Source organism: Leucoraja erinacea, chromosome 12 (assembly GCF_028641065.1).
Source record: "Leucoraja erinacea ecotype New England chromosome 12, Leri_hhj_1, whole genome shotgun sequence".
Lineage (NCBI taxonomy): Eukaryota > Metazoa > Chordata > Chondrichthyes > Rajiformes > Rajidae > Leucoraja > Leucoraja erinaceus.
In genome coordinates this window covers 46,940,652-46,967,297 of record NC_073388.1, presented here as the reverse complement: position 1 = coordinate 46,967,297, position 26,646 = coordinate 46,940,652, and the positions used below count along the sequence as shown (strand labels likewise).

General features: G+C 41.4%; 2 protein-coding genes across 10 annotated transcripts in view; one reads left to right on the top strand and one right to left on the bottom strand.

Moving 5' to 3' along the window:
• Nucleotides 1–4,459, top strand: part of tfdp1a (transcription factor Dp-1, a) — a 56,041-nt gene extending 51,582 nt beyond the window's left edge. For all 8 annotated transcript variants that reach the window (XM_055644079.1, XM_055644083.1, XM_055644085.1 and 5 more), the window contains one exon: nt 3,401–4,459. In XM_055644079.1, the coding sequence (XP_055500054.1) occupies nt 3,401–3,584 (184 nt within the window). In that variant the 3' untranslated portion in view covers nt 3,585–4,459. The remainder of the gene's footprint in view (nt 1–3,400) is intronic.
• A 16,172-nt stretch (nt 4,460–20,631) lies between these two features.
• Nucleotides 20,632–26,646, bottom strand: part of LOC129702332 (protein ATP1B4-like) — a 45,151-nt gene continuing 39,136 nt past the window's right edge. The window contains exons 8-9 of one of the 2 annotated variants that reach the window (XM_055644077.1): nt 23,965–24,054; nt 20,632–22,979 (exon numbers count right to left, since the gene is read on the bottom strand). In XM_055644077.1, coding sequence (XP_055500052.1) covers nt 22,818–22,979; nt 23,965–24,054 — 252 coding nt within the window. In that variant the 3' untranslated portion in view covers nt 20,632–22,817. The remainder of the gene's footprint in view (nt 22,980–23,964; nt 24,055–26,646) is intronic. The other variant, XM_055644078.1, reaches the window with a different exon arrangement.

Genomic DNA, 26,646 nt, shown 5'->3' with positions numbered 1-26,646 from the left:
GTTAGGATGCTCTCTATGGAGCACCGATAAAAGGACAGCAGCAGTCTCTGGGTGATGTTGTTCTTCCTGAGCACCCTCAGGAAGTGCAGTCTCTGCTGGACAATTTTCAGCAGCGCAGAGGTGTTCATGCTCCATGTCAGGTCCTCCTCAATGTGGATTCCCAGGAAGCGGAAATCCGCCAACTTCTCCACACAGTCCCCTCTGATGATTAATGGTGTAATGTCCGTTTTCTTCTTCCTGTAGTCTATTATGAGCTCCTTGGTCTTTGAAGTGTTAAGGAGCAGGTTATTCTCTCCACACCACAGTCAGCTGCTCCACCTCATCCCTGTATGCGTACTCATCCTCCCAGAGATTAGCCTCACCACCGTGGTGTCATCTGCGAATTTGACAATGGTGTTACTGTGATGGGCGGGGTTGCAGTCATTTGTGTAGATGGTGTAAAGCAGGGGGCTCAGCACGCAGCCCTGTGGATAGCCGGTACTGAGGCTGAGGGCCGTGGATGTGTGATGGCCCACTCTGACTCTCTGGCTGCGACCCGACAGGAAGCTATTTATCCACATGCAGGTGGAGTGTGGAAGTCCCAGGTCCCCCAGTTTGCCCACCAGTTTGTGGGGAAGGATGGTGTTAAAAGCAGAGCTGTAGTGCACAAAGAGCATCCGCACGTAGCTCCCCCGCTGCTCCAGGTGGGACAGTGCAGCATGGAGGGCTGTGGCTACAGCGTCCTCTGTGGATCTGTTCTTTCAAAGCACTTCTTCACCACTCGTGTGAGTGCGCTGGCCGGTAGTCGTTGAGGCTGGAGATGTGGGGTTTTTTGGGCAAGGGGACTATGGTGGAGGACTTCAGACAGGGTGGGACAGTGGACTGGGCCAGAGACTGGTTGAAAATCCTCGTAAAGACTCCAGCCAGCTGGTCTGCGCAGTCCTTCAGCACGCGTCCAGAGACGCCGTCGGGTCCTGTAGCCTTCCTCGGATTGATGGCCCGCAGCGTGCGCCTCACCTCATGCTCCTCTATTTTGAGGGTTAAGCTGCTGTGGATCATGTGGTGCGATGTGGCTGTCTCTGGTGGCTCCACTTCAAAGTGAGCAAAGAAGAGGTTCAGCTCCTCTGCCAACGAGGCGTCACCTTCAGCAGCTCCAAGGTTGGTCTTGTAGTTGGTGAGATACTGGATCCCCTGCCACACCTGCCTGCTGTTATTACTGTCCAGGTGGTCCTCTATCCTCCTCCTGTGGTTTGATTTGGCCTCTCTGATGCCTCTCTTCAGGTTAGCTCGGGCCATGATGTATAAAGCCCTATCGCCAGACCTAAAAGCGGTGTTCCTCTCTTTTAACAGCCGCTGGACCTCCCGGGTCATCCAGGGCTTCTGGTTGGGGTAGACCCGGATGTGTTTGTCTTCTGTGACAGTGTCCATGCAGTTTTTAATGTAACATAGTACACTGTCTGTGAACACCTCCAGGTCCTGGTGTTCAAACACATCCCAGTTGGTCCTGTCGAAACAGTCCTGCAGCTGCTGAGAGGCACCATCAGGCCAAATGGTCTTTGTGATGGTAGGAGCAGTTTTCCTGAGGGGGGCATATGCAGGAATTAAAAGCAGGGACATATGGTCAGACTGGCCCAGGTGTGGTAGTGGTCTAGCCCTGTAGCCCAGCTTGATGTTGGAGTAGACCTTGTCCAGTGTGTTAGCTCCTCTTGTAGCACATTTAACATGCTGGTAGAATTTGGGGAGCATTGCCTTCAAGTCCGCGTGATTAAAGTCCCCTGCTATGATGTGAACAGCGTCAGGATATGTGCTCTGCTGGCTGCTAGTGCTACCATACAAATGTCCGATAGCCGAGTTAGCATTAGCATCCGGTGGTATGTATACAGCAGTTATCATGACAACAGTAAACTCTCTAGGGAGATAAATTGGCCTGCATTTAACAGTCACATACTCCAGGTCCGGGGAGCAGTGACTATCTACAATCACTGTGTTAGTACACCAGTTGTTGTTCACATACACACAGAGCCCTCATCCTCTGCTCTTACTGGATCTCTTGTCCTGTCATGACGCTGTGCGGTGTAACCTGCGAGCTCGATAGCAGAGTCCGGAATGAATGAATGAAGCCAGGTCTCCGTGATCAACAGATGCAGCTGTCCTTCACGGCGTTGTTAGCTGCAGTCTAGCCTCAGTTCATCCATATTCTAAAAGATGTTGATCTAGCATCCAATTGGAGTGCTCTTCCAACTGAATATTATGTGATTAACCACTTGAATTAAATTTCTACACTTGGGAAAAATATTAAGTGAGGGATGCGATTTTAAATAAGGTGGTTACAGCAGACTGAAACATGAATGTGTTGCTTTAAAATAGCATCACGATTTGGTTCAGCCATATCCCTGTAAATAATAACTTTTTCTGGTCATCCAATGGATTCTTATTTGTTTTATCCTTTTGCGATTGTTACTACTTTGAGTTTAAACCATACTTTCAAGTTCAAGTGAGTTTATTGTCATGTGTCCCTGATAGGACAATGAAATCCTTGCTTTGCTTCAGAACATAGTAGGCATTTAATACAAAACAGATCAATGTGTCCATATACTATAAATATAAATATATACACACATGAATAAATAAAATGATAAAGTGCAAATAACAGATAATTGGTTATTAATAATCAAAGTTTGATGATGAGCCAGGTTTAATAGCCTGATGGCTGTGGGGAAGTAACTATTCCTGAACCTGGTTGTTGCAGTCTTCAGGCTCCTGTACCTTCTATCTGCAGGTAGCAGGGAGATGAGTGTGTGGCCAAGATGTTGTGGGTCTTTGATGATACTGCCAGCCTTTTTGAGGCAGCGACTGTGATAAATCCCCTCGATGGTAGGAATGTCAGAGCCGATGATGGACATTGTTTACTACTTGGAGTCTTTTCCTTTCCAGGGCGCTCAAGTTGCTTGTGAGCTGATGCCTGTCCTTCCTTTCATTCCTTCCTCATTCATGGTCTGATCTTTTTATCTTGTATATTTGTACTTGTTATCATAGGTTTTCATGTTCACGTCTGTTTCGTTGCCACTATGGATACTCCACTCTACCTTGTTTCACTTATCTGCACTTTCTCCGTGGCTATAACTCTACATTCTGCAAACTGTTTATTTTCTCTTTGACTCTATCTGTTATACTTGTGCATGATATGATTTGCCTGGATAATACACAGTTTTTCATTGAACTTTCATTCACATGAAAATAAGAAACCAATATTACGATACACCAATTGTACAGATGTACAACCACATACTTTCAGGCAGTTACAAGCACAGACTTTGCTAATTTCAAGTTAATTTTGATTTAAACGTTATTGTGTGCGTAATGATCTTGCACTGTTTAAAGGCATTGGATTTTTTTTTTAATTTCTCTATTTTACTTTCAGAGCATTTGGTGCCAGTGATGCAATACAAGCCTTACCAACTGATACCGAAGTGGCCTTAGCGACTAGTCAAGCACAAGGAAGTTTAAATGGTACACACGTTCCTGATCCCAGAATGGAGACTCCTATGTCGTATATTGGTGATGATGATGATGAAGATGATGATGATGATGAGGAGTATGAATGAACTTAATGATCATTCTACATGTATTCCTATTTTCTGTTGCCTTTAATGGCATCTCCGGAAAGAATTGTCTCTGAGGCAGAGACTTTAAGAATTGTTATTTTGACTTGTGAGGGGTTTTAACTTAATTCTATTCTCTTCTAATTTAAGCATAAGAAACATTGAAAACAGAATTGTCAAGATACTTTTCTGAATGCAGGAACAACAGTTGAACATTTTTAGATGATTTTGCTTCTCTGTTGACTTATTACTGCAGCAAGTGCAGCTATAAAAGCTACTAGTCGCTCAGTCACATTTTGGAACAATATTGCAGTAACATCTGTAGCTTCAAAAGTGCTACCGAGTACTGATGTTTACATGTTTTTTCTTTCTCGGCTGAGCTGCTGGTTTAGCACCTTACGGCAACTATGTCCCACTAAGGACGGGAAAGAAATGGAGATAGTTATTTCCCCTCCTACAAGTTCGCCGCCTGTTAGATGGCATTGAAAGCAGTTGTGGACGGAGTCGTTAATGTTCCATCCTTTCAGCTTGATGTTTTGAATGAAATTCGGAGTAGAGGAGAGAGGATTTTAAAACAAATGTTAGTACAGAAAATAAATTGAAGTGTTACTTGTACTTTAAAGGCTTTGTGCTGCTGCCAGAAAACTTTGTAAAAAGCAATCCTGTGATTGGTTTTAGAATTTCTGGTACTAGGTCAATAAATAGTGCATTATATAGTTCTATTTAGTATATTCCTGGAGCAGCAGTAATGTATGAAGTACTTTTAAAGCTTGACTTCACCGTTCAAACATAAGTATAGTGGTGTACTCACTGAGCAGATGCAGATCTTTTTACCCATCTTATCTTTGTAACCACCTACAAATAAATGCTGAACAAAGCCTGTTGCGGAATCAACAGTTTTTTTTTAATTAAATGCATTCTTAATTTTAAAAGCTTCCCTGATGGCCTGTGAGATGTTAAAACATTCTGTGCGGTGCCTATACAAATGTGTTTTCTGTGGCAAATTGTAAAGTTTGCTATTATATTTTCTGGGTTTGCTGCCTGTGGAGTTTATTTGATAACGCAGACTGTTTTTGCTGGCACAGCACATTTATAATACTATTGCATCTGACTGGTTCTCAAATTGGATATGAGTATTTGCACCACTAGTGTTGCATGTTAGTGTGGGGGAAAGAGGGGAACATGAAATGTTTTTCAAGTCTATTTCCTGGTAATATTTTATCTGATTTGGAATTTTATTTTGTTCTGTACACCACCTTTCTGGTGGAACATGGCTGGTAAGGGGTGAAAGTCGGGTGCAGATCTGGTTCAGGTTGGCTAAAGATAAAGGCTGACTTCCTAAATTGATTTTCGGCAATGTAAGTCAATTGACCCGATCTGTGTGACTTGAGTTGAACTGTTTTTTTAATCATTAAAGCTGAATTGCTTCCAGATACTGACGACCTCAATTGTGGAAAGCTGGCATTTCCTCTCCCTTGTGGAAGCATGCTTCCTGTTAATTGAATGTTGGCTGAAAAAGGAGAACTTGGAACAGTTCCATTTCTGGGTGACAGGAGGTTTAAGTAGCCTGTTGGTTGGAAAGAGAAAATGAGGACATGCAGGTCCAGCTTTAGGCTTGAATTTTCTTGGATATATTTTTTAATAAAAAACAAAAGAAAATAGAATCAACTATTGAAGAATCCCTCAGAGGTACTGCTTTTGCTATACATGCTTTGAGCAGAAGCATATTCATGTTTAGTTTTGTTTATCAAAGCTTGTGTTACCCCATCAAATTTTGGTCTCCCGATAGTATGAGTATCTCTGCATTAATTGGGATCATTATCATAAACTTCGGTTGATTTCTTTTTCCCAGGTGTTTGTTTTGTTACTATTAGGAGCAATACAAAATGCACTTCACACGTCACCCATCTGAATTGTATATGATGGATGAACCTCCTCATCCTCTGAGCAGCACATTAAAATCAGATAGCTGACATTTCAAGGTCGAAGTGAAACTTAAATGTGTTTGTGTTTATGTGTGTGAGAACTCATGTGTGCATCTCCTTGATTTGAATGAGTATTTGGATCGAATGAAACATAGGAACAGTGGCCCAATCGAGATCTGATCAACCGAGTCCATATGCGATTCGTAAATTGATTTTAAGGGAATTTCCTGAAGCAGCTTTTTATGGACTTTTGTACATTTACAGAAACTTGGTCACAGAATTTTCTATGAACACTAGGTCTTTTTGTAGACCAACTTGAGTATATTGAGAAGGCAATAACTGGAATAGGAATTATTTAAGACTGACAAGTCTCTAAAACACATTGAGAGCAAAGCAATCTACAGTATAAAAAAAAAGGCAGTATTTAAAAAACGAGTTTATGAAATCCCGAAGGTGTATATTTTGTTGGAATAGTGTGCTTCAGTGATACAACATCTTTTTTCCACATAACAAATAATGTAGTTACTTGCGATCTTTCCCTGTCCGGAATACTTTTGTGTATGGTTGCAAAATGAGGGTTGGGGCAAGAGATTGTAAATGTTGAGACAAAAATCTAATCTCTCAATGCTGCAGTATAATCTGTAATTCAAACATAATTCTGTCTGCATTGTTACAAATGAGGATGTTGTTTTTAGTTTCATGACTATCATTAAAATTTATAAGCTTGAAATAAAAACATAATCTTATATTTGACTTTGAGAAATGCAATTTTTTTTTTTTTAAAGCTTGAGACTACTGTCTACTGTTTTATTAATCACAATTTCAATACATTTGCAAACTAATTTTAAATAGTAACTGGTAACCTTTTGGAAAAAGTGCAAATGACGTTTCAAGTTTCATGGCCACCAATGTTGGTCATCTCTGCTTTTGTCTTCTATGAACTTATTTGGTATAATGGGAGAAAGAGAAAAACCGGTTTCATTTAAATTCCAGTCCTATTCATGTTTTTTATTTCAGTTTCAGGAGAATTTTGAGCGGTGTTTGTTGTGGGATTCTTCAGTATTAGTTGATCTAATGTACACCATTAAGTTAAATGGAAATTGGGTATATTCTAATGCAGCATTTTTCATTTCACATTGGCACCTTTGTCAAGAGTCACATTTAATTGTCATATGCACCAAAATGGAACAATTATATTCCTCCTTGTAGCAGCACAACAGGTTTGTAAATGCAGCACTCAATAAATGGTGCAATAAACAATTAATGAATCAAAAACCTTTTTCGTGCAAAACAAAACAAAGTCCATAGTTGTAACTGAGTTCAAAGTTTAATTGGTGTTTGTAGTATTGGTTGTTGGGAAGAGGCTGTTTCTCAACCTGGAAGTCATGGTTTTCAGACACCTATACCACCTTCCCGATGGCAGGAGTGAAATGAAAGCAGGGCCAGAGTGGTGTGGGTCCTTGATGATGCTGGCTGCATTTTTGCGGTAGCGCCTCCTATAGATCCATTCGATGAAGAGGTCAGTACCCCTGATGGATGGTGGTATCTACCACTTTTCGTAATCCTCATTTGTAATGACTCCTTTTCCAGTGCTACAGAAAGTGCATTATTCACTTTTGCTTTTGTTTTACTTGTGGCCATTTGTTTTACTTATGGTTTCTGATGACATTGGACAGCATGGATCGGACCCAGTCTTTCTCCATAAGGTTTGTCAAAAATGATGCTGCTTTGGCTCCAGAAGGAATTCAAATTCAGGTTGTTGATGAACATCTTCTGCGTCTATGATCGACTGGGACAAAGAGAAATGTCAAACCCCCTCGGGAAACGTACAGCAGCAAACCAGATTTTTTTTTAATTATAGAGGCTGAATTAATTTGCATTATTGTACACTGATAAAAGAATGAGTATTTTCAATCCTCGGGCTCATGAAAGCACCATAATGTGAAATACTTTGATATCTGATCTTTTTTTATTGCAATTTATTCATCAAAATGGTCTTTAGCATTGTTTTGCCAGACAATGTCACTTGCGCATGTAAAGTTTTATAGGCTTGCAATCTTGTTTTAATGTTACATGATCCTTCAGGTGGAAAGTAATTTGCATAAGTAACTTGTCTGTGGAATTCTCTTCCTCCGAGGGCGGTGGAGGCAGGTTCTCTGGATGCTTTCAGGAGAGCTAGATAGGGCTCTTAAAAATAGCAGAGTCACGGGATATGGGGAGAAAGCAGGAACGGGGTACTGATTGGGGATGATCAGCCATGATCACATTGAATGGTGGTGCTGGCTCTAAGGCCAAATGGCCTACTCCTGCACCTATTGTCTATAACCTTGCTGGGAAAGGGATGGCAAGTTCTAATAAAGCTATTTTTAAAATAATAGTTTCTTACAATTATGGAACATGGCTAAAGAACATTGGATCAAATTTGCAATTGGTTTCATTTATAACTACATTAATATATGAACTTTTTTTTACAATCTTGTTGGCTTTGGTTTAAGAAGGAATTTTTGGTTGAGTTCATAATAGCACGTAAAGAAGCAATGCGGATTTAGTTGGATGTGAGCATAGAAACAAATATGTTTTTCAGGTTTTGGTAATCAAATGATGACCAGAGCCGACAGCCAATGCCGTACAAGATGTACGATATTCCAATCGACAAATGTAGGGCCAGCATTAGATCCATATTTTGAATTAAAGCCTTTAAAAAAAATAAAATTGATCAAGGAGGAAAGTTTCAAGAAGGAAGTTGTTATTTCCCGAGATAGTGGGGCGGAAAAGTGGCAATGGAAATTTAATGCAGCAAAATGTGAGTATTGTGCATTACCATTTGCACCAAGGCGAGGCAATATAAAATAAACGGAAAATATAGGGTGGTTTGCACTACATATTTTAAATGAAACCGCCTTGAATTAGATTGTCTGGTGTGAGCGAGTGGGTGACCAAGTGCAATGTTAATGCACTAATGGTGTTTACTTGGTATGTATGAATACATTCAAAGAAGACTGCATTTAAGAAAGACTTGAATATTTTCAATGGCTTTAATAGAAACTGCTGGAGTAAATTGATTGGTTATGGATAGGGAAAGATGCATGGTAATTCACAAGCACAAATCATAAATTGTTGTGCAAAATCCTGCAAATCTGTTGAAAGGATAAGCCGAGTCCCCTTCAAGGCCAATATCATAGTCATACAGTATGGAATCGAGCCCATCAGCCCAACTCGTCTACGCTGACCAAGATGCTCCATTTAAACTATTCCCCCTTACCCATGTTTGGCCCATATCCCTTTAAACCTTTTTTATATATCTACTGGACTTGAGATACAGTGTGAAAACAGGCCCTTCAGTTCACCAAGTCTGTGCTGAGCAATCACCCTGTACACTCACTATCTTACACACTAAGGACAATTTACAATTTTATTGAAGCCAATTAACCTACAAACCTTTGGCTTTGGAGTGTGGGAGGAAACCAGAGTAGTCATAGTGAGAACATACAAACTAGAAACAGCACCCTAGTTGGAATTGAACCCGAGTCTCTGACCACTGTGTGACTGCTGCTGTACAAGGTTTTTAAATCTTGTAATGCATGCTTAACCATCTCCTTTGCCAACTTGTTCCATATCCCCACTGTCCTCTAAGTGGAAAAGTTGCCCCTTAGGTTCTTATTAAATCTTTACCCTCTCATTTTAAACCAATGTCCTCAATGTCAAGATTCTAATTATACAGTCGACTATTGGCAGGGCTCATTATTTATGGCATCTCACTGAACTCCCAAACACTCAATTCCAAGTAATGTCGTGGAAAAGCTGCAAAACATTTGGAGTGAGATGTTTAAAGATGTTCCCATGCCCTCCTTTTGTAAGAAAAGTAATCAAGCTGTGGGGAAACTCAACTCCAAGATCACTCAAAGTAGGAATGTAACATCTCCAAGTTTGCAGATGACACAAAGCTAATGTGAGCTGCAAGGAGGATGCTACGAGGCTGCAGGGTGACTTGATTAGGTTGGGTGAGTGGGCAGATGCAGTATAATGTGGATCAATGTAAGGTTATCCACTTTGGTAGCAAGAACATGAAGGCAGATTATTATCTGAATGATGTCAGATTGGGGAAAAAGGGGTGCAATGAGACCTGGGGGTCCTTGTACATCAGTCACTGAAAGTAAGCATGCAAGTACAACAGGCAGTGAAGAAAGAAAATGACATATTGACCTTCATTGCAAGAGGATTTGAGTATTGGAGCAAGGAGGTCCTACTGCAGTTGTACAAGGCCCTGTTGAGACTACACCTGGAATATTGTGTGCAGTTTTGGGCTCCTAATTTCAGGAAGGGCATTCACGCTATTGAGGGAGTGCAGTGTAGGTTCACCAGTTTCATTCCAGAGTAGCGGGATTGACATAAGAAATAATTGATCGACGGTTTATTTTCACTGGAATTTAGAAGGATGAGAGGGTACCTTATGGAAACATAAAATTCTTGGATTGGACAGGCTGATGCAGGAAAAATGTTCCCAATGTTGGGGGGGTGCATAACCAGGGGTCAAAGTTTAAGAATACGGGGTAGGCCATTTAGGACCGGGATAAGAAAAACTTTTTTCACCTAGAGTTGTGAATCTGGAATTGTCTGCCACAGAAGGTAGTGGAGGCCAATTCACTGGATGTATTCAAGAGGAAGGCCTGAATTGAGTATTACAGAGGTCAGTGTGCTCTGTAATTCACACTCAACAAAATGTCTAAGGGGTTAAAGTTAGAAATACAGTGATGATTCAATACTTTTCTGACGTGTGAAGAGATTGAGTAGATGAGGCCTCTAGAATGCTAGATAATGAAATATCCCATTGAAACTTAAAATTCTTGTTCAAATCAAGGATTTCCCCCCCCCCCCCCCCCCCCCAACCCCTCAAACTCTAACCCCCCTCCCTCTATTCCCCCCCCCCCCCCCCCCCCCCCCCCCTCACGTTCCCTCTCTACCCCCCCTCCACCCCCCCCAACACGCGGGGCATGGGTGCATTTCTCATCTCATCTCCTCGCGTCTCATTCCCTCAGCTCTCTTTGATAATGCAGCCTTGCCCTTAAGTCCTCCACTTTGTTTTCTAGTGACTGTACGTTGGCCAGTAGGATAGTAGGGAGAAAGGGGCCGAAGATCCCTACGCTTCAGCCTTCCTTGTAGTCCTGCCCGACAGCTTTCATTCCAACCAAGGTTGAGCGGTGACATCTGCATTTTGCAGTTTTGCTCACTGGGCAGATGACCAGTCCTCTCCCATTGGTTTGATTAGCATAGAAATCAATATTCTGATGATATCTTTAATATTTTCCATGTGTTAAAATTGTAAATGTCGATTAAAAATATTATGAACTGTTGAATGTATACGATTTTTAAGTGTAACCCCTTCTAAATTATGATTATCCACACTGGCTTTGAGATGCTGGTTGTGGGGACAGAGTTTGATTTTCTCCTTGTTTCAAAATGACATTGTTTTTAGAATTTTTTTAAAGTTTATATTTCAATCACATGCATCTCATAATATTTATTTTCTTTAAGTGATAAGACCTTGACTCTTTATTCATGGTTTGATGTTCAGAACTTTTATTCTGACAGTCGCTATGCCACAGATCTCTACAGAAAGTGTGAGCTATCACAAAAGGGGAACTGCAACTGTGTTGGTCCATCCATGCAGCATGTTTCTGAGATTTGCAGTGAAATCCGGATCGATTGACTCTCTACATGTGTTTAGTTTATTAATGACACATGTACCGAGGTACAGTCAACAGGTTGCTATCCAGTCAGCGAAAAGACTATACAGTGGAAAGCTACCCACAGTGTACGTGATAAAGGGAATAATATTAAATGCAAGGTATTGTCCAGTAAAGTATGATTAAGGATAACCCGAGGCTCTCCAAAGAGGTAGAGGTTAGGACAGGATCGTTCTCTGGTTAAGGAGCTATGGAGGACTGCAGGAGACTGGAGCTTGTTGATCTGGCATTTTACCAGTCCTATCAAAAATAAGTCAGAGTATGTCATGGAGACCGATGACCAGGATTGAACAAAAATGGTTCAATCTACCTCATTGTTACATTTTTTTAATTGAAACATAACAGACCTTATGCCAAAAGGGAGCATTCTTAACTCTGCGCAGATCAAAATCTTTAATATTAAACTTAAATATTAAAGTTTCATGAAGAAACTGGTGTGTGGAAATGACCACAAAATGTCCTATTTAGTGGTTTAATTTTGAATGCCTGAATTGGCCAGAAAAAAATGAGATGCCAAAAACATGGTTTTGCCCAGATTGCAGGCTCCTCTCAAAATCACAAAGAAAATTTCCCCAAAAGAAATGAACTGCAAGTGGTGTGCTGAACATGTTTCTCATGAATGCCAAATCTAGCATTTACATACCGAGTTGCACTGTATAAAACACATAATAGGACATTTTGTGGTCATTTCCACACCAGTTTTTTCTTGAAACTTTAATATTTAAGTTTAATATTAAAGATTTTGATCTGTGCAGAGTTAAGAATGCTCCCTTTTGGCATAAGGTCTGTTATGTTTCAATTTTTAAAAATGTAACAATGGTGTATATTGGTTATTGCATGTGAACCAATCATAGTAGAATAGCATCACTAACCCCCACCTTACTGTATGCTTTATATTAACACCCACTTCCTACATTAGGTAGTCTTGGATGTGGTGATGATGAATTAGCAACTAACAACCTGCTGTACTGCTATACTATGTGTTACTATTAAAGATGACTTTAAACTCCGGATCTGTGTAACTTAATCGGTTACATGTTGTCAGAAGTTGGATACAAGACCTACCCCCATAAGCATGTAAGGTTGAGCTGTCTCTAGTCAAGGTCTCATTTTTTTAATCTTGTAGACATTTACAGACATTACATTCACGCGGGCACCGGTATCGAGCTTGGCCTTCACAGGCGTGTTGTTAATTGACATTGATACAGAGGGATCCAAAATCTTACCAGCTGTGTGAAGAAGTGTGTGCACAGTGCACTCCTCATATGTGCTAATTGGATCGTCCTCGTGGGCAGATGTTTTTCCCAGATAGTTTGCCATACTCAGAAATTGTTGTAGGCTTAACACGTCAGTGGGGGCTGGCATTTCTCTGATGGCAGCAGTTTTCTTCGGGTCGGGCTGAAGGCCATCAGAAGTGAACACATGCCCGACATAGGTGACCTCTGGAACCCGGAACTTGCATTTCTTAGGGTTGAATTTCAGGTTGCTCTCACGTGCCCTGTCCATAATACGCTTTAGGTTGTTGTCATGCCCCGCTATGTCCTTGCCATAAACCAGGATGTCATCTACGATGATGGCACACGGGAGTCCTTCGAACAGCTGTTCCATGATTCTTTGAAAAACCTCGCTGGCCGAGTTGATGCCGAATGGCATCCTAAGAAATTTGAATCTACCAAATGGTGTGGAAAATGTGGAGAGGTTTGATGACTTGTCATCCAGTGGTATCTGCCAGAACGAGCTTTTTGCATCTAGTACAGAAAACACTGTTGCGGGCACGATTTGTGCAGCGACGCCCTCGACAGTTCTCATCGGATAGTGCGGGCGCTTGAAGGCAGCGTTCAAATCTTTTGGATTAATGCACATGCGGAGCTCGTTTTTGTCTTTCTTATAAGTGACAACTATGGTGGAGACCCAGTCTGTGGGTTCGCTGATTTCGGCTAGTACGCCCATGGAGACTGTTTTTTAGTTCCGTCTCATTTCTGTCTTGCATGGCTTGTGACACACGGTGAGGGGGCAGAAACAGCTGGGTCGATGGTGGGGTCAATGGCGATCTTATAGGTCACAGGCAGCTTGCCTAGCTTGCCATCGAATGGATCAGGGTATCTTTTTATCGGGTCCTCAGATATTGGTAACTTGTGAACGGAGCGGTTGAAGGAGACTAGCCCTGGGTCTTGGCACGCATGGATGCCCAGTAGAGTCACAGTCAGATTTTAAGATATCGAAAGTCTGATTTCTTGTGGTGTTTTTCAGCACACATTTAAAGATAGTTCTTCCAAGAGGATACATCTGCTGCTGCTGCTGCTGCCGTCTGCTGCTGCCATCCCTAATCACAATATGTCCCATTCTCCGCCTCGACCGGCGGCCCTGTCTAACAACAACACTACCTCTCCCACATACTCGCCCTATCATTCTCCTAAAGTGTCCCCAGCTGCTTTCTCCCTTCCGGGTTCACTGCCTCCCTCCCTCACTAACTTTTCTGGTGCGGAGGGAAAGGAGTTGGTCCATAAGTGTTCGGGTCGCATAAGTAGACCGCCTGACAGATACGGCGAGTGTGTTTTAAATTTGGGCGTCTTACTATATTTGCTCTTTACGGGGAAGGGTGTAGATTGGTTATTGCATGTGAACTAGTCATCGTAGAATAGCATCATTAACCCCACCTTACTGCATGCTTTATATTAACACCCACTTCCTACATTAGGCAGTATTGGAAGCGGAGATGATGAATTAGCAACTAACAACCTGCTGTACCGCTATACTATGTGTTACTATTAAAGATGACTTTAAACTCCAGATCTGTGTAACTTAATCATTTACAAATGGTATTAAAAAAACAAATACCAATTTGAGTGTGCTCTCTTAAATTAAAAAAAATAGGTGCTTTCTTTGATTTGTGTACTGTTTAAGAAAATATGTCGTTTTCTTTGAAGTATAAACTGTATGCCTAAGGTACATCAAGTCTGCGCTGTTGAGGTAAACTGCTTTCTTTCAAGTGTGTGAAAAAACCCACAAATTGTCAAAATTGATATAAAAGTAAGTGCTTTCTAAAAAAAAATGGGAGAAAAAATGCTTGATTTCAAGTGTGCATGTTGATGTCACTGTTAGCCCTATTCCCACAATTTTTAACAGCACAAAAACTGACCATTTTGACAGTATTTTCCAGATGGTTGTATATGTTGTGTGTGTGTGATGAGTGTATGCCAGAGGCTTGCTTGTCCTCCAGTACGCTTGAGCGACTCTGTGCGTCACGCACTTTGACCTACCATGGAATTGCCCTATAAACATGAAGCGGGTCCTTCAGCCCATAAAGCCCACAATGACCATCGATCACCCTTTCACACTATTTTTATCCACTCCCTTCACACTCGGATCTATGAACAGCAACCAATTTACCCTCAACCTCGTACATCTTTGTTGGGATGTGGGAGAAACCCCACCCAGACACAGGGAGGATGTGCAATGTCTACATAGAAAATACCTAAGGTATATTAAGCCCGGGTCTTTGGCACTACCATGCTGCCAACCCTAAGCTAAATAAGCCTGTGGGTTATCCAAGGATATGGACCAGACTTGGGAAGATATTTTATTGACAGTATGTTGGTGTCCATCCTTAAAGACAATCTTCAAACTCTTAATATAAGAAGCTCTTCACCACAAGGCACCAAAAAATTAATGGCTTATAATTTATAATTTTCTTAAATTATATAGTTAATATTTTATTTTTGAAATGTGAACGTTTTGCAGTCAACAGGACATCACGAGCTGAAATACCACAAGAGGCCACAAGAGGGTAGTTGAGAAGTTTATCCAAGTCCCATCAGTCCTGACACTTGGAACATTTTTGAGAGCAGAATGATAAAACAGTATCGATGGTGGTTTAATTGTCACATGTAAGAAGTGCTAACACCGTGAAATTATTTTTTTTTACAAACAGTCCAGTTTTGCCCTACACCCGATCCCCAATTAGTAAGCCTATTTTCTTTGCTCCATAGATGCTGCTGCACCCGCTGAGTTTCTCCAGCAATTTTGTGTACCTAGTACCGATTCAGATTCAGATTCAACTTTAATTGTCATTGTCAGTGTACAGTACAGAGACAACGAAATGCATTTAGCATCTCCCTGGAAGAGCGACATGGCATATGATTTGAATAAATATTTACATGTAAGTGTACATGCTGTTTGAACGGAGAGGTTGAGAATGAGTTTCTTCCCAGAGGCCGTTAGGACTGTAAACTCCGATCTCACCAGGGACTAACTTTACTGAAACACTCTACTGCTTTTTTTAAAAATTGCTTTTTATTTCCCTTTTTCCTTTTGCCCACAATATTTAATATGTAAAAGAATATGTGATTCAGTTCCATTCTTTGTAGTTTGTGTGGTTGTTTGTTTGTTTGTCTTTTTGCACAAAGTCCGTGAGCATTGCCACTTTTCATTCCACTGCACATCTCGTATGTATGTGACTAATAAACTTGACTTGACTTGACTACAGAAATAGTCTGCTGAGCCTGCTTGCAAGAGGTGCTATGTTTTTGCACCATGTTCAAAGTCTACGCTCTAGTTCCCATGAGCTAGCAAGACCCAGGCAGTTGGCCTCTAGTCATCTTAACCTTGTTGTTCGATGTTTAATTTTGTTTTTTGTGAAAAGACTCATACTTTTTATAGGGATAAGACATTCTTCAGACATTACCCAGATGGGTTGGACAAGGATATGGCTCTTCAAGTGAGGCCATATGGATGGAAGTTAGCAATGACAATGAGGCAATCCAGTTACTTGAGATACACCACAGGTTCATGACAGCCATCAAGAAATAAAGGACCAACCATGTGAATAAATCTCTAAGAAATATAAGCATAATAGGATTTAATAGTTGGGGATTTCAACTTCCCCAATATTAGCTGGACTACTGTTTGAGAGAAAGGCTTTGAGGAGGCAGGATTTCTAAAGTGCATTCAGAAGAGTTTTTGAGCCATTAGGTAAATAGCTGTGTACTGTGTCTAATCATGGGTTATACAGGTAACTGGCCAAGTCATTGAAGGGTCAGTGGGAAGTCATTTTGGAGGCAGTAACCATCATTCTATTAGTTTCAAGGTAGACAGGAAAAGATACTGAATTGAAGGAAGGCTCATTTCAGTTTCCTAGAGTAGAACCTATCAAAATTAATTTGGGAGCAGCTATTTGCAAATAGGTCTTCATCTGGCTCACAGGAATTATTCAAACGTTCAAGGCCAATATGGTTTAACATGTTCCATTAGGGTGAAAGGTAAGGCTAGCATCTTGAAAAATGCTCAATGTCAAGAGAACTGGAGAACTGGATAAAGATCATGTGATAGGAGTAGGATTAGGCCATTCGGCCCATCAAGTCTACTCCGGTATTCAATCATGGCTGATCTATCACTCCATCCTAACCCCATTTTCCTGCCTTCTCCCCATAACATCTGACACCTGTACTAATCAAGAATCTATCCATCTCTGTCTTAAATATATCCACTGACTTTGCCTCCACAGCCTCCTGTGGCAAAGAATTTTACAGATTCACCACCCTCTGACTAAAGAAATTCCTCCTCATCTCCTTCCTAAAAGAACATCCTTTAATTCTGAGTCCATGACCTCTGGTCCTAGATTCTCCCACTAGTGGAAACATCCTCTCCACATCCACTCTGTCCAAGCCTTTATTCTGTACGTTTCAATGAGATCTCCCCTCATTCTTCTAAACTCCAATGAATATAGGCCAAGTGCTGTCAAACGCTCAGCCTATGTTAATCAACCCATTCCAGGGATCAGTCTTGTAAACCTCCTCGGGGCCCCCTCCAGAGCCACCACATCCTTCCTCAGATATGGTGCCCAGAATTGCACACAATTTTCCATTCCAAATACGGCCTGTCCAGCGCTTTATAGAGCCACAGCATTGCATCCTTTTTTTGTATACAAGCCCTCTTGAAATAAATGCTTAAACTAAAGAAAAGGAAACATGTGGCAGGGACCAAGTATTGAGTAGGCCACCACGTTGGGTTTTTCTATGGTGGAGATTGGCAGATACTTGATTGGTAAGATTGTCAAAGGTTATGGGGAGACGGCAGGAGAATGGGGTTGAGAGATAAAGATACATCAACCATGATTGAATAGTGGAGTAGACTCAATGGGGTGAATGGACTACTTCTGCTCCTATGACTTATGAACTTATGCAGTTATGGAAACAGAAAGTCCCTTCAGGAACGTGGAGTGGATAGGATTCCGAGGATAGCCAGTGGGCACAAAATGGCACTGCTGATCAAGAGTAAGGAAATACCAAAGCATTTCATAAGTATATTAAGGCCAAGAGGGCAATTGGAGAAAGAGTGAGATCCATTAAGAGCCAAATCGGCAATCTGTGTTTGGAACCAAAGGATCAATCTAAGCTCTTATTTAAATTCTTCTCATGCATATTCATTAAAGAGAAGGCATTGTAACACGAGAATTTAAGAAAGGAGATGACAAAACTCAACTAAACCTTGCCATTAACAATGTGCTATTGGGTGTTTTAGTGCTCTTAAAGTGAGCAACTCCCAGAGCCCAACAAGATGGATTTCAGGAGAAACAAAGAACTGCAGATGCTGGTTTACAAAAAAAAGACACAAAGTGCTGGAATAACTCAGCAGGTCAGGCAGCACCTGTGAAGAACATGGATAGGTGATGTTTTCGGGCCGAGACCCTTCTTCGGACTGATTGTGGGTGGGGTCGAGAATGCTGGAAGAGGGATTGGCCAGGACAAAGCCTGGCGAGTGATAGGTGGATACAGGTGAGGAGGGTTTTTGACAGGCAGTTGGTGGACCAAGGCCAGAGAGGGAAAGACAAAAAGTGTGTGATAAGGATAGAAACATAGAAATTAGGTGCAGGAGTAGGCCATCCGGCCCTTCGAGCCTGCACCGCCATTCAATATGATCATGGCTGATCATCCAACTCAGTATCCCGTACCTGCCTTCTCTCCAGACCCCCTGATCCCCTTAGCCACAAGGGCCACATCTAACTCCCTCTTAAATATAGCCAATGAACTGGCCTCAACTACCCTCTGTAGCAGAGAATTCCAGAGATTCACCACTCTCTGTGTGAAAAAAGTTCTTCTCATCTCGGTTTTAAAGGATTTCCCCTTTATCCTTAAGCTGTGACTCCTTGTCCTGGACTTCCCCAACATCGGGAACAATCTTCCTGCATCTAGCCTGTCCAACCCATTAAGAATTTTGTAAGTTTCTATAAGATCCCCTCTCAATCTCCTAAATTCTAGAGAGTATAAACCAAGTCTATCCAATCTTTCTTCATAAGACAGTCCTGACATCCCAGGAATCAGTCTGGTGAACCTTCTCTGCACTCCCTCTATGGCAATAATGTCCTTCCTCAGATTTGGAGACCAAAACTGTACGCAATACTCCAGGTGTGGTCTCACCAAGACCCTGTACAACTGCAGTAGAACCTCCCTGCTCCTATACTCAAATCCTTTTGCAATGAAAGCTAACATAACATTTGCTTTCTTTACTGCCTGCTGCACCTGCATGCCTACCTTCAATGACTGGTGTACCATGACACCCAGGTCTCGCTGCATCTCCCCCTTTCCCAATCGGCCACCATTTAGATAATAGTCTGCTTTCCCGTTTTTGCCACCAAAATGGATAACCTCACATTTATTAATAATAGTGATAGAAGAGGCTCAAACTGTAGAACCAGAGGAAGGAATAGAGGAATAGAATAAATGGGTTTGAGTCCAGGTGAGGCACGGGAAGTGAAGGGGAGGGAATTAATAAATAAATAAATGGGTTTGTTTGTTACATAATACTGGATAATTCAATGTGCTTACCCTTCGGGTGTAAGTTAATCAAGCAGGTGAACAAGAGATGAATATGAGGTGCTGTTCCTTCAGGGTGCATATGGCCTCCCTCTGGCAAAGGAGAAGGTGCCGGATAGAAAGATCGGTGTAGGAACAGGAAGGGGAGTTAGAATAGTTAGTAACCGGGAGACCCAGCAGGCCTTGGCGGACCGAGTGCAAGTGTTCTACAAAATGGTCACCAAGCCTACACTTAGTCTCGTTGATGTCAAGGGGGCACATCAGGAACACCAAATGCAATTAGAGATTAGAGAAGGTACACTCTATATCACCTGGAAGGACTGCTGGGGTCCCTGGATGGATATGAGGGAGGAGATTCAGGGACTGGTTTTACATCTCCTGCAGTTATTGGAGAAAGTACCTGGCGATGGGGATGATTTGGATGGGAAGAGATGAGCGAACTGAGGCGTTGTGGAGGGAGAGGTCCCTGCAGAAGACAAAAATGGGTGACGATAGGAAGATGTGACTAGAGTTGAGATCACGTTGAAAGTGATGGAAATATCAAATCATTATGTGTTAGATGAGGAGGGGTGAGAGGTGAGGACGCGGGGAACTCTATCCTTGTTCCATCTTGGCGAGGGTGAACATGAGAAGACCTATGACACATAGAGCAGACACGGTTGAGAGATCCATCTGTCACAGCAGTGGGGGTGGGGGATCTATGTTTACTAAAGAAAGAGAACATCTCAGATGTCCGACAATGGAAAGCCTCATCAGGGGAGCAGATGTGGCGGAGACAGAGAAATTGAGAGTAAGGGATAGCATCTTTGCAAGAGACGGGGAAGGAGGAAGTGTAGTCCAGGCAATTGGGAGTCGGTGGGTTTGTAGTAGACATTGGTATGTCTGGATCTATTCCAGGCTGCTGTGGGAATAAAGAGGAGATTACTGGGGCTCCGATAGATGAATGGAGTATGATATGAAATATGATAACTTTATTCAAAATGGGCAAAGGGATGTCAGATGATCACCCTCTTGAGCCTAATGTCAGTAAGTATTAGAAAACGTTTCTGAGGACCAATATTAATCTACACATGGAAGAGCAGAAATTGTCTAGAGATGGTCAGCATAACCTAATTAGGCCACTGTTTGACCAAATTGATACTTTTTTTAATGTTTGCAAAACATATTTGTGAAGGAGTGGTGTAGTCTACAATGACTTGGGTAAGGAGTTTGACGTGGTCCTACATTGAAAACGGGTACAAAATGATAGACTCCATGGGATCTGAGCCAAGGTGGTCATTGGGACGACAGATGGCGCAATGGGCTAAGTGTTCGGCTGGCGACCGGAAGGTAGCCGGTTCGAATCCCGCTTGGAGTGCATACTGTCGTTGTGTCCTTGGGGCAAGACACTTCACCCACCTTTGCCTGTATGTACATGTAATGTAATTATGTGAAGCACTTTGGGGTCAATGCAAGTTGACTAAAAATGTGCTACATAAATAAGATTATTATTATTATTATTAGCCTAGCAATAGTAGGAAGCAAGAGATGGTGGAGGGTTGTTCATTGTGATTGGGAATCTGTGACCAGAGGTGTGTCATGATAGACAATAGACAACAGGTGCAGGAGTAGGCCATTCGGCCCTTCGAGCCAGTACCGCCATGTGATCACAGCTGCTCATCCACAATCAGTACCCCGTTCCTGCCTTCTCCCCATACCCCTTGACTCCGCTATCTTTAAGAGCTCTATCTATCTATCTGGGACTAACATTTGTTACATACATTGACAATTTGGATATGAATATAGGAGATATGATTAGTTAGTTTGCAATTGGTGGAGTTGCAGAAGAAGAGGGTAGTGATATTGATCAATTAGCAAAATTGGCAAAACAATGGCGGATGAAATGATCTCCTCACAAATATGAGGTAATACACTTTGAGAGCACTAACAAAATTAGAACATGGATAATGGATGGTAGGGGTCCAGAGAGTAATGAAGAACAGAAGGAACTTGGTGTACAAGACCAAAGATCCATGAAGATGGCAGCACAAGTAGATAAGGTGGTGAAGAAGTCAAATGGGATTATTAGCTGAACCACAGCATATAAAACCAGAAAGATTATATAGTACAACTTTCTAAAACATTAGTTATGTCGCAGCTGGAGTACTGTGTGCAGTTCTGGTCACCTCACTAGTGGAAGAACATAGGTCCACTGAAGAGGATGGTGAAGAAATTCACTAGGATTTTGCTTGATATCTTTCAGATATGGAAAGAGATTGGAAAGGCCGTGGAGATTGAGGGGGAGACTGATAGACTAATAGAAATTATGTAAAATAAACAATTTCAATACAAAATATTTATTTCTGTCAGAAAACTCAGGCACTCAAGGTAGAAATTTCAAATAAATGTAAGGGTAGAAAGGAGGAAAGCTTTCCCCATAGCAGAGGTGTCAAAAAACTAGAGGGCATAGCTTAAGCTTCAAGGTAAAGGTTTTAAAGAGGATCTGAGGAAGAACTCTTTCACCCAGATGGTGGTTGGTATCTGGAATGCAATGAGTGGTGGGTGGTGGAGGCAGTTAAGTATCCAGAAGCACACTTCAGTCACTAAGGCATGTGCTGGTTTTAGTATAGATCAGTACCCAAAGGGTGGCATCAATCAGGTGCAGCAAAGGTCCTGTGTCTTTGTTGTATGACTAATAGGGTTCTATTTGTGTGCCACGGAAAATACAACCAGCTCCATAACATTAACAGGGCGAATGACTTAAGATCACCTTCAGTGTAGAATTACATGAGCCTTTTATGGAACACTTGGTGAAATTAACCTGATATTTTGCACGTTGTACCCAGACTACTGGGTCTAATGAGGAACTAAAATCTTTGGCAATTCTCTGTGCATAGTTCATTATTACGCAAACACTTGTTTTTAAAAAAAAACGAATTTCAATCTAGTAGGCCCCTCTCAATCATGACTGACCATGGGTGATGCATCCTGGTTGGATGCAAGCCTGGGCGATGTCATATGGAGGACAGGCTGTTGCCCATGCAGCACGTCCCCCCCTCTCCACGTCGCTGATCGATCCAAAGGAACAGCAGGGCCGTTACAGTTTGGCACCAGCGCCATCGCAGGAGCTGCCAGAGCGAGGTTGTAGACAACGACGAACTGCCTTAGTGGCTCCGACTCCGGATTATCTTGAGGTTTACTCCTGGAGCCTTTTCCACGACTGGATATGGCCACAAGGCAGTGGAGGTTTTAAATCAGCGTTTTCCCTCTCCTAGATGGACTGCCTTCCCAGGCTGACGAGCCTCATCTGCCCGAGACTAGTGCGGGCGGGAGCGTCTACCTTCCCGCGCAGGTCTATAGCACCTGCCCACTGCCCACAATGTCACTACAAAACATTTATGTCTATCAGGAAACCGAGGCATGCAAGTGTAGAAATTTCAAACAAATAGCTATTCAATTAGAGAATTAAATAGAATAATTATCATCTCATCCATAGTTTATGTAATTTATAACCAAAGAGTTATAATTTTAATATAGTTGAAACTTTACAGCAATATGGTTTATCATTGTTGTACCAAAACTAACATAAATTCTAACTTCAAATAAAACTTCTAGCAATAAATTCAGAGTGGTTGAGATTAGCCTGCTAAGTTTCTGTATCTTAGCAATAGCATAGTAATGCTGACAACAAAGATTGTTCAGAAACCTGGCTACCAAACCAAGTGATCGGCACCATGCCCTTGTCTATATCTCTCCAGTAGAAACCCATATCTTGCATTATTCATCAATATTAAGATTGAAGGAAACTCTGCCGGAATATTTGTCTTGAAAGATGTCGTTTTTTATGCCAGGCCCATGTATTTTGCATTGAATGTTCACTTTCAAATGACTCTCCATATTTTCATACTGCACCGCCACCAGTGGGGTTGAATAATTCACCTAGAATTCAAACATAATCAATGTTTCACCTCCTTTATAAGATCTAGCTTTGATATGTCATATGCTTACCACAACTAACATAGAACATCTTGAAAAATGTTCTTGCTAAATGTAATTAACATACAATATAGAATCCTATTAACTACCCTGAGCTTAATTACAAAAGAATAAGTCCTTGTGTCAATGGATTATTAAAACAGGGAATTACATAACACAAATTTAGATATAAATTTAATTAATATAAAGTTGTATGATTTCCCCATTCGGTTAAATGGAGCTGCCCATGTGATATTGATCCAACCTCCTGTGATATAGGTATAGTGGTTTCCATTTCACTGTTCCAATTCCATAAAGTATATGCAGTAGGGATACTTTTGTTCATCTCCAATTCTATAACATATGTAGGGAAAATAAATGGTAGACTTGATGGGCTGAATGGCCTAATTCTGCTCCTATAACTTATGACCTTATGAATATGATATAAGATTGCTTTCATGAATACCAATAGTCCATCTCACTGGGGATTGGTTTAAAATGTTTGGTAAATTAACTAATAACAATTCAGATATCCACCAGTTGATTTCATTAACATTGTCTATATATTTTATTTAAGTTTCTCAATAATGAGCATCCAAATATTCACATATTATTTTTCAGTGTTACAACAAAAGTGCAGAAATAACCTGTAACATCATGTTTTTGTTTAATGTGGCTATTTTTTAAGTTAGCTGCTATTGGACATACATAGGACGTCTAGTTGCTGCCAATTGCTACAGTTTTTGGGTAGCTATTTTGATAACACAAATGTAAACTTAATCTAAATCTATAATATTTTTGTATCTGCAATTAAAATTATTCTTTTGCCAAAGTTGTAAATGCTAATATGGAGTGGAAGTGGAAAAACTACAATTAATAAATAATAAACCTTCATTTCAAATGATATTCAAATGTTGCTAGTGAAATAGAAGAATTTTAACCAACTTACATGTGTCAGTTTGCCATAATAGGGATAGTACATGAGATCAAAGGCTCCATTCTCTGGGTAGAAGTGAAACGTTGCATTGCTCTCTACTTTCTGAAAAGAGTAAGAACATATTTAACTTCTGTAATTATTCTTAAAGCCTCGAATAATGGATTTAAAAAAAAATGTTGTCCACATTCGAACTTTAGTATTAGTTACCTTAACATGATAAAGCACTCTACTCTGGACCTAATATATCAATTCTCTTTAATAATATTGAATGTGAGAATCTTTGAAGAAATCCAAACTAGTAGTTCTGTTATTTTTCTGAATTGCTGATCAATCTTTCCTCTCGCTTAGACAAGTCCAAATCTAACTGAATGTTGGAACAAATGGGAGGGGGTTGAAACTTGGCTTCCTGCTTACTCTTTCTTTCAGTCATTTCATTTCTAGAGCTCTCACCGCAGAACTAGATAATTCAAGGATGCGAGATTTGTCTGGTAAATTAAATACTGCGGAATTTGGAGATTTAATATAAAATCAGAAAATGGTGGACATCCTCAGCAGATCAGGCAGCACCTGCAGAGGGAGAAGCAGCGTTAACATTTCAGGTTGGCTGGAATCTAAACTTCATCCAGAACTTTTGTTCTCTTTGTCAAGTTCTGATGAAAGGCACCAACCTGAAACATTAACACTATTTCTTTCCGACAGATGCTGTACTCTTTAGACCTTTACACTTCGGAGATACAGCATAAAAACAGGCCCTTCAGCCCACCGAGTCCATGCTGACCAGCAATCATTCCGTCCACTAACCTACACACACTAGGGGCAATTTGACAACGTACTTAAGCCATTTAACCTACAAACCTGTACATCATTGGAGTGTAGAATTAAACTGGAGCACTTGGAGAAAACCCATACGGTCACAGGAAGACGGTACAAACTCCATACAGACAGCACCTCGAGTCAGGATTGAAGCCAGGTCTCTGGATCTGTCAGGGAGCAACTCTACCTACTCCCCACTGTGCCACCCCACCTGTTGAGTATATCTGCAATTTCAATGCTTTATTATAGACAGCTTACAAAATATAAAATGGCTAAAATCCTCATGGGTTTTACTGTAGCTTGTAAAAAATTCCTTTTGCTTAAAATCGCTACAATGACACGTGCAAGTAAAGAGTATTTTTTGAAGGTACACAGAAAGGTACTCCCCGCCACCCCCTATCAGTCTGAAGAAGGGTATCGGCCCGAAACGTTGCCTATCTCCTTCGCTCCATAGATGCTGCTGCACCCGCTGAGTTTCTCCAGCATTTTTGTGTACCTTCGATTTTCCAGCATCCGCAGTTCCTTCTTGAACAGTATTTTGTTAAAGTAGCTACACTTCAACCAATGAACCAAAGTGCTGCATTACGGTTAGATTTAGTAGTGTATGGGTTATGGGATTTAAGAGATAGCTTCATTAGACTGACATTCCAGCATAGAGCCCTTTCAAGGAATGCAGGGATGCAGAGGAATGTTATTCTAATCTGACCACCCTTTAATAAGTGAGAAAGCATGAGGTTTCTTAGTTCAGTTTCCCATTATTTTATTGTCAGATACAACAGGGTTCATGTTTCATTCCATGTTTGTATGAACAGTAGTGCACAAAGATACTAAAGTGCAATGAAAGACTAACCAAGTGAGGCAGAATTAAAAGTAAGAATACATGGCAGCTCCTCTGAGAAGAGGTAATTGGCTTAGGAGTGATAGCGGGGGGGGGGGAAGAAGCTGTTCTGGTCTGGATGTCTGAAGCTGTTGTTAAGTCTGGATCTCTAGGCTTTCAAAGTCATAAAACATAGAACAGTACAGTACAAGAACAGGCCCCGTGGCCCACAATGTCTGTGCCGAACATGATGCCAACACCATCACTTATCTGTCTTCATATAACCCATATCCCTCCATTCCCAGCATATCCATGTGCCTATCCAGAAGTCCTTTGAATGACACAAACCTGCCTGCTTCAACTAGCATCCACGGCAGCAAGTTCCAGGCTTAGTGTAAAAACACCCTCTGTGTAAACAGATTGCCCGCACGTCTCCTTGAAACTTTTCTCCTCGCGCTTGAAATCTATGCCCTCTAGTATTTGATTTTTCCATCCTCATAAAATGATTCTGACTGCCCATCCTGTCTCTGTCTCTCATAACTTTATATGCCTCTATCATGTCTCCCAGCAAACTCTGGCGTTCCAGAGCTCCACAATCTTCTCCCAGAAGGTAGAAGAGAGAATGCGATGTCCAGGGTGGCAGGCAGGGTGGTGAAGATAGTTCCAGTCATCCCGATGCAACGTACCGTAATGATGGTCTGGATGAAAGGAAAAGAAGAACCTGCGATGGACCGGCCTGCGTTCACCTCTCTCTGCAGGTTCAGACAGTCGGGAGCAGAGCAGTTGCCACACAAGACCCATCACAATACATCTACAGAGCATTTGCAGAGGTGTGTAAAATCATGAGAGGAATAGATCGGGTGGATGCACATAGTCTTTTGCCCATAGTAGGGGAATCGAGAACCAACGGGCACAGGTTTAAGCTGAAAGGCGGAAAGATAGGAACCTGAGGAGTAACTTTTTCACACAAAGGGTGTTGGGTGTATTGAAAGAGCTGCCAGAGGAGGTAGTTGTGGCAAGGACTATCACAACGTTTAAGAAGCAATTAGACAGGTACATGGAAA